This window comes from Centroberyx affinis, unplaced genomic scaffold (assembly GCF_046629955.1).
Source record: "Centroberyx affinis isolate AG114_WGS23_722 - 3 ecotype Tasmania unplaced genomic scaffold, CSIRO-AGI_Caff_v1 ptg002363l_1, whole genome shotgun sequence".
NCBI lineage: Eukaryota > Metazoa > Chordata > Actinopteri > Beryciformes > Berycidae > Centroberyx > Centroberyx affinis.
The window spans coordinates 239,701-247,261 of record NW_027280623.1 but is presented as its reverse complement, the minus strand read 5'-3'; the positions used below and the strand labels follow the sequence as shown (position 1 = coordinate 247,261).

At 43.2% G+C, this 7,561-nt stretch overlaps 1 protein-coding gene across 2 annotated transcripts; it reads right to left on the bottom strand.

Moving 5' to 3' along the window:
- On the bottom strand, nt 1–6,256 carry wnt8b (wingless-type MMTV integration site family, member 8b). Of its 2 annotated transcripts, XM_071533382.1 has the most exons (6): nt 6,186–6,256; nt 5,438–5,471; nt 3,817–3,955; nt 2,895–3,020; nt 2,630–2,772; nt 1–1,263 (listed from the first exon to the last, which is right to left on the bottom strand). In XM_071533382.1, the coding sequence occupies exons 1-6, from the start codon at nt 6,254–6,256 to the stop codon at nt 694–696; spliced, it is 1,083 nt and encodes a 360-aa protein (XP_071389483.1). In that variant the 3' UTR covers nt 1–693. The 2 variants fall into 2 exon arrangements, with proteins under 2 accessions (XP_071389483.1, XP_071389485.1); XM_071533384.1 differs by lacking the exon at nt 6,186–6,256 and having other exon boundaries at nt 5,438–5,479.
- Nucleotides 6,257–7,561: the final 1,305 nt, after the last annotated feature.

The window sequence follows — 7,561 nt, the reverse complement described above, 5'->3', positions numbered from 1 at the left end:
TAAATTAACAATGTACAGTACAAAGTGCTTCATTGTATATACAATTAAATACATCAATAGGGCAGCAAAGGTCAGGGCAAGTCAGAGGGTGGGAGAGTGGACTATTCCCCAAAACGTCAAAAAAGTTTGTTTGTAAAACCCGAATCTAAAGGTTGGCAGTGATAGTTGAGATATAGATGAGTGCTGGGCTGAACTTCATGGGGAGTTACAAGAATCGAACCTGGTTGGCTCTTGAGAATCATTTTAGAAGCTTATCATGCCAATGCTTAGTAGTCAGATCCTTCACCACTCAAAAAACTGTTAAATTATTTCCCAAAGCATTTGTTTATGAACAAAAATAAATAAAATGTGGTGTGGAGAAATTTTGAGTCGGATAAATATCCTTTAAATGCCCAGTGACTTTTCAAAATATTATTGTAAAAAGTACAAAAATATATTTTAAATAAATTTATACCAAAAAAAATCTAAAAAAAAAGTTCTAAAAGTTCCCCTTCTCATCTTGTCTATCATGTAGTGTTGTGCACATCTCCCCGCCATTAACCTTTCATACAAAACTGACAATTAAGACGGTCTGAATTTGCACTTTGGATCACTTTTCCCAAAACACATTTTCTGTGATGAAAGTGAAAATAATGATGAAGGTAGGGGGGAAAGTGATGATGATGATGATGATGATGATGACATTACAACAGCTCAGTGCTTCTTCCTCAGTCTGAGGCTCTTCCTGCGGCTGCCGGCGCTCTCGTTCCTCCCCCTCTGACCTCCTTTCTTCACGCAAAAGTACTTGGTCACTGTCTTTCGGCACTGCTCGCACTTCACGGCGCAGCACCAGTGGAACTTACAGTTACAGCTGGACACCATCTCGGCCTTGCGCTCCTCCACGGCCAGACCGCACTCTCCGCACAGCCTCTTGCAGCTCCGCTTCTCCCACTTGCTCAGGTTCTTGCCCTTCTTGAGGCATTCGCGGCCCTCTGTGCCCGGCAGGCCCAGAGTGCGGTTTTCCAGGCAGTAGTCGGGGGAGTCTTCCAGGTGGACCAGCTCCTTGCGGGAGATGGAGCTGAAGGTCTCGGCGATGGCCCCCCGGCTGGCGGCGCTGTTGCCCGCTCCCCGAAGCAGATCCACCTTCAGAGCCCGGTGGTACTTCTCCTTCAGGTAGTTCCCCACCTCCCTGAACTCCGGGAGCTGCAGCCAGCAGGTCTGAGTGGTGCAGCTCCCAGAGACCCCGTGGCATTTACAGGTCCGCTGCATGGTCCCCTTCACAGCCTGAAGGTGAGACAAACAGAGAAGATTCACTTTGTTAAAATCCATCTCTAATTCAGTCAGAGTCTGCCACATATTCAGTTTGATGTGGAAAGAAACGTAAAAAAAAATGTATTCTGTGTGTGAGGATGCACATACACACATATGTGTATCTATGTAGGTACATACGCACACATGCATCTGTCTCTGTGTGTGTGTGTGTGTGTGTGTGTGTGTGTGTGTGTGAAAGGCAGGATGTGCATTGTCTTTTGATTGATGTGTTGTCAAATTAACTGATTGTATTCTTGAGGTTTTCCAGTTAACGGAAAAGGATGAATGCATTGAAAGGAAGAAATGATAGCTTCAAGGTCCATTGCTGAGTTTTTTTGTCGTCCTCAGTGTCTCCTGACTTTACCCGACACAAAACAGCTGTCGGTTGAAAAGGAGCGCTTTTTTTTCTTCTGGGAGGGGATGAACTTTCTGTTGAGGTGAGGCTGAATCAAAGTTTCACATTGAGTCCCATTGTCCCTCCAGAAGAAATAGGAGTATTTATTTAGCATGTTCATTATCAACATGTTTTCTAGTGTGAGAAGACCCAATGGAGAGTCCCATTGAGTGGAGAAATGAAAAAGGAGTTTTTCTCTCTTTCTCTCCCCATTTTTTTCTGTTACAATGATGCTCCAGGTGCCATGGGGATCCTCGGGCCTGACGGGGGGGAGCGCAGGCACGGTAAACAAAGAGCACTTCAGCTGCATGCCTGTGGTCCCCTCAGACTCCCCCAGGGCCCAACAAAGACCAACATAAATGTGGGATCCTTATTGCAAGAATAAAACTAAACACTTATTTTAAAAAGCAGCATAATACAGAATGCTGTGCAATGTCTGGCTCCCCAGGAACTCTAATTAAGCTTGCACCAGTGATCCTGAGATTCTTGAGTTGAGGTATTGTCATAAGGGGCATTCAGCACTGGTAAATAGGCCCTTCTGGTACACCGAACACACTGTTATTATTGGGGACGAGTGGCACCTCACTTATAGGGATGTGAAAGGGATGCTTGGGTGGCACACTCAGTGTAATTCGGAGCACGGATTCAAAAGGTGCTTTACATTGTGCATTCAGCTGAAGGGCCAGGAGAGATTCCCAAAATTTCAACCAGGCCGCCACCCACTTCTCCCTTGTGGCTGCCTTACTGATACAACACTATAGATATAACTACTGTATGGTTTAGGTTGGAGGATGACAAGAGATGAGCTCTAAAATTAGTCAAAAACCAAAGCATTAACATCACATACTTGTACCACATCTTACACTATGACTCATCCTTGACCTTTATACCCGTTTTTGCTTTTGTGTTTCATTCTGCACCTCTAATTAAGGACAAGTACTGTACCTTGCGCCCAGCCTCGTTATTATGGAGGTTCATGGCTGCCCGTGCATCCTGCCCAGTCTCCAAGGCATCAACAAACTGTTTGGAGATGGCCTCGCCAAAGCCGACGTTGTCACTGCAGCCCCCCCAAAGCCACCCATGACCACCTGGGAGAGAGAAGAACGAAAATTAGATTACCTGTGCTACTTGGCTGTGAATGCGTTTCATGTAGTCAATAGTTATTTCAGAATCCACCGGCATTATGAACATATTTGCGTGTTTCTCTTACCCCGTTGTCCGTTCCTGGTGTCGTCACAGCCACAGTTGTCGAAGTCCCCGAGGCTGCAGTTCCTGGTCAGAGTGTACATCACTCCAGCCGAACTGATGGCATGAACAAATGCCGTCTCCCGATTTGCTGGTGACAGAGAGGCTCATTTACAGTCGTATCTCATCACTCACAAGCTAGAAACAGATCACTCATTGTGGGTTATAAATTTGGGGGTAACATGCCATAATGTGCCACCATGAAGTATAATGGTTAGGAGATTATATTATTTACCCCTGGATATCAGAAAGTGTGAATAACTGCAAATTAAATGCTCATATTACAAATTTAGTCCTACTTTTCATATAAAAAACAAAAAAACATGGCCAAAAACATGCCTTGATCTCGGTTTTCTTTTCATTGCATGTATTCTGTCCGGGGGTATTGACGATACCTCCACTCATAAAATTCTGAATGAAGCTGATCTTGTAATGCAAAACACATTTGTCTCTTTGTCTTGTGAATATCATGTTTTCACAAGCCCTGAATGGGAGCGGTGGCTCTGTAGGATGTTGTGAATTGGATTAGTGTGTTTGTTTTGGCCGGGGCGACCGTGGTCACTGTAACGATCCTTAAGGGTGATGAATCTTCTGACTAAGCAAACATCTCAATTTCCAAAAAAGAGAAAAAGAAAGAAAAAACCCTCCCCCCTCTGAGAACACAGAGATCTGGAACAAACACAGGTTCTCAGTTACAGTCACAAATCTCACCAGAAATAGAGATAGGATAGCAAAAACATTCTAAACTGCACTGTAAATTCATTAAGGGGCTTTTTCCCATTATAATTAAAATTAAGGGCTGGAATTTCTGAGCCTAGCTCTTGCACAGAGACGTTTGGGAGCGGCAGTGTCGTCGCCGGCCTGTCCCGGGGGGGCTGAGGACTTACCGCTGCGCAGGCTGCTGTGTGTGGACAGCTGCAGAGCTCTCTCCGGACAGTTCCAGCGGTCCCATGCAAACTGGTATTTGCACTCCTCTATGCCACTCTGAGCCCCGGCTGCCACACTGCTGGAGTAGATCAGGTATGCCTGGGGCAGCAGAGAGGGGGAAAGGGTGAAAACCAGAGACTAACACACAGACATACAACAGTCTGCAGCAGTGGGGAGATGATTCAGAAGCATTTGACATTATATATTACATTAAACTGACACACATCTGATTATTGTCTGAAACTCAGCTATCATCTTTAGAGACGGTTTCCCTGATGACCAAAATATGAGTAATTGCATCCTTTCTAAGCAATCACAGAGACTTGAGGCCGAACACATGGTGCAGGCTGACACCAAATATCACTTAAACTGAGTGAGCAGCCACGGTCTCCCTCAGTGGGAGATTCAGCAGACTTAGCAGCTGATTCAACATGTAGAAGTTCATCAGCAGTCAGTGAGTCCTGAGCAGAGCCAATCAATCATCAGAGCAATTTTGACATTTCTCAACAGACTGAGGGCCAGCAAAGTCCAATCTGCTCTATAGGGATGGTGCTGCGAGCCAATTTTGGCTTCTGTTACCTTTATATCTTCCTTCTGGTGTCAATTTTTTCTCATCAACTCAGAACAAATCTTATACATGTGTTGATGATCTTGATGAAAAGATGAAAAGACCGTGCCAGATGGAGATTAAGACTCTAATTTTCCCATCATGTAGGATTGGCATACCCATTTTTTCTTTATTGATTTGCAAGTGTGGTGTTTTACTTTGACATCCCCCTTGAGAAAGTGGAGATGACAGAACTGAATTGCCATGGAAATTTTAAAAGGGCGGGTGTGCTGAGCGTTTAATTCTCTGGCTCCAGTCACACTATTTGGAGGCCTTCTCAGCCAATCTGAATACTATACTGAATATACATGCATTACATACATCAACAAGATCTTCATTTTTTTGGAAGATTAGGGTTACAGATTACAATATATTGTCAATGTAATGACAAAAACTGAACTGACTCAAACTGAGTTTGAGTATTATTTTATTTCTTTAACTATATTTGTCACTGTGAAGACCCGAGCGCTCTGAAACCAGAACACTCTCCCCTTGGCTTTCGTCTGCCGCTCTGCTGCTTGTTCAGACTGTGTGAACGATACATACTAATATGTCTCAAGTGGCCTTTGGGGAGATGGAGCACCACCTCTTTCACAGGGGTCTGGCTCGCTAATGATGACCACCCACTACAGCCATGCCTGCCCTCGCCTCTCCTGCCTCTTTACACACTCAACCCAGGGATACAGAGCCTCTGAATAAGGTCAAGTGTATGGAGGTAGAAAAAAGAATCACAAAGGGCCAAGAATATCATTGATATATCATTAGCGCCATTGTTGCATACAGACAGGGACCTGAGCCTGTCATACACTTGAGTTGAGATATCACAGGGGCAGCAGGCCTACTGAGCGCTCTGAAAAGAGACAGAAATCATGTCTTCTTAAGTTCTGGTACAATACGTCTTCAAGGGAAGCTACTCTCCCTCTCTTTTTTCAGGAAAGGGATAGAGAGAAAAGATCAAAAGGAAGTTGGCTTACCTTGGGTCCAGTCATCAAGAAATTATTCACTGACCTGGAAGAGGAGACAGCTTATTAACTCAGGGAAACTAAGTGTCCTTCACAAGACGGAGGAATTCCTCTGTCCTCTGCTAACATCTCTCATTAGTGCGCTTCATAACATGTTAAATCGTGACATCAATAGGCATCCAATCCACAGTAAACACAACTGACACTCCTGCTTCGGTCAAGAATGTCCTACAAATGTAAGAACTGGTGTGGACTAAGTGCAGAGCCATGCTAATAACAAATTGATGAAGATTTGAAAAATGTGGGGAAAAATATAATATATTATAATATAATATATAATGGAGAGATTTCACTATTCTAAGCAACTTCAAACAATTTAGGTACAGATGTTGTTCATCAAGGGTTTAGGCTATATATACTGGTAAAATCTTTTTGTATTTTGCAACATGAATCTTGAGCAACCTTTAATATAGTGAATTGTTAAAATGTTGGTGCTGTTCCAATTACTATTTATGTGATAAAAACAAGTTCCCATGATTACTGAATTGATCAATGAAGTTATCTTATAGGTCATGTTAGGCCTTTACAATGTCATTTAAAGTGCTGAATAATGAACAAGAGAAAAAGTGAATTAAGAGAACATTTAGGCATGTTTGTATTGCATTGATTGGCACTTTCCACTGCTATGGCAAAGTGCTTAGAGATAAACATCATCAAAAAACAAAATTTTACTGTAAAACCAAAATTAAACGTAACTCACCAGCAACAGTAAGACCTCATGTGAGCCAGCAGAATAAAAATGTAATAGAAAACCTCCAAATGCATGAACATCCTGGCAGGTGAGAGGGGTGGCAGCGGCTCTCGAGCCCTTCCAAAGCCTGCAGACAGTCTAGCGGTGGAGAGGATACTGAGCTCCCAACATATAAAACCTCACCAGGCCTACCGAGGGTCCCGAGCGACGTTCAAGGAGGGGGCTCTGAAATGGAGCCGCTCTCGTCCCAACAAGAGATTATCTGCTTAATTAAAGATTTTCCCCCTTCTTACTCTCTCGGCCAATCAGAAGTATTGCACCAAGGAGAGATTGAAATGATCAAAAGGGCACCCTGGGCCCACAGGCCGGCCAATGGTAGGCTCTCTGCCTCCATCCAAGAGCGAAGGAAGATCTGTTTAATCCTATACGAAAACTGTAACACTGATCCCTTGAATTTCAGGCTCTGAAAACGTTTATTTAGGCTATCTAACACATGCATGTTGAAAGAGCCGTTAACTGATTGTCACGGATTAGTAGAAGATAGGTCTCCTGGATGACGAATTGTTATTTTGATAGGGCTCCAAAAATTAGGCCTATAGTGTTTGTTCTTGAGGAAATAATTCATGCGGTTTAACAAAGGTGTGATTAAATCAGTGTTTATCACTGTGAAACACAGGGCCGAACTCACAGGCAACGGGCTAATTACATTTCTCATTTGACCATCTAAATTTCACAAAGCCTCACGAATAGCCCGAGCAGCGTCGGCTTCGGAGAACAATTTACATTCACAAAGAGATCAGTGGCAGCAGTCAGTAGCCTACATAACTTCTCCAATCACCAGCTATTCTTAGTTTAATCATGTATGCTACCATTTTTCCCAGATCTAGGAACTAGGCCTACTTACGCTGCCTATCGAAAATAGTCGTAGGAGTGAATGGGATTTGGTAATCACTTCAACAAAGAGCACACTCCTCGAAAATTAGGTAAACTGGTGATAATTCATAGTTTACAGGGCTTTTTCGGGCACCGGTAGAGAAAATGCATTCACATTATTTAGCTATTTCAAAATAGTAATAAAGGCTTTTGCGGTGATGTAGCTACCAGTGATCTCGAATGATAAATTGCAACCTAACCAAAATGTGTCATACAGGTAGGCCATATATTTCAACATTAATGCGGTGTGGAGCAGATACTGGTAACCTCCTTCTTTCTAAATTAAGTTAATCTATAAGAAGAGCAGCCAATAAGCAGTATTATTTATATATTTATTTTATTAGTCCATGGGCTTCTGTATTAAAGCCAAATAAAGCCAAATAGCCCTATAACGAAAAATCGCTATTTTAATAGTAGGCTATTCGTGCTGGGGCCAGTGTGTTGTGGTACGC

What these genes read in the sequence shown, in the direction of transcription:
- wnt8b (XM_071533382.1), bottom strand. Translation starts at nt 6,256, where the DNA reads ATGTTCATGCATTTGGAGGTTTTCTATTACATTTTTATTCTGCTGGCT. An exon ending in ATGAGGTCTTACTGTTGCTG is followed by an intron (nt 5,472 to 6,185) that starts GTGAGTTACGTT and finishes CTCCTCTTCCAG; the next exon opens with GTCAGTGAATAATTTCTTGA. An exon ending in TCTTGATGACTGGACCCAAG is followed by an intron (nt 3,956 to 5,437) that starts GTAAGCCAACTT and finishes CTGCTGCCCCAG; the next exon opens with GCATACCTGATCTACTCCAG.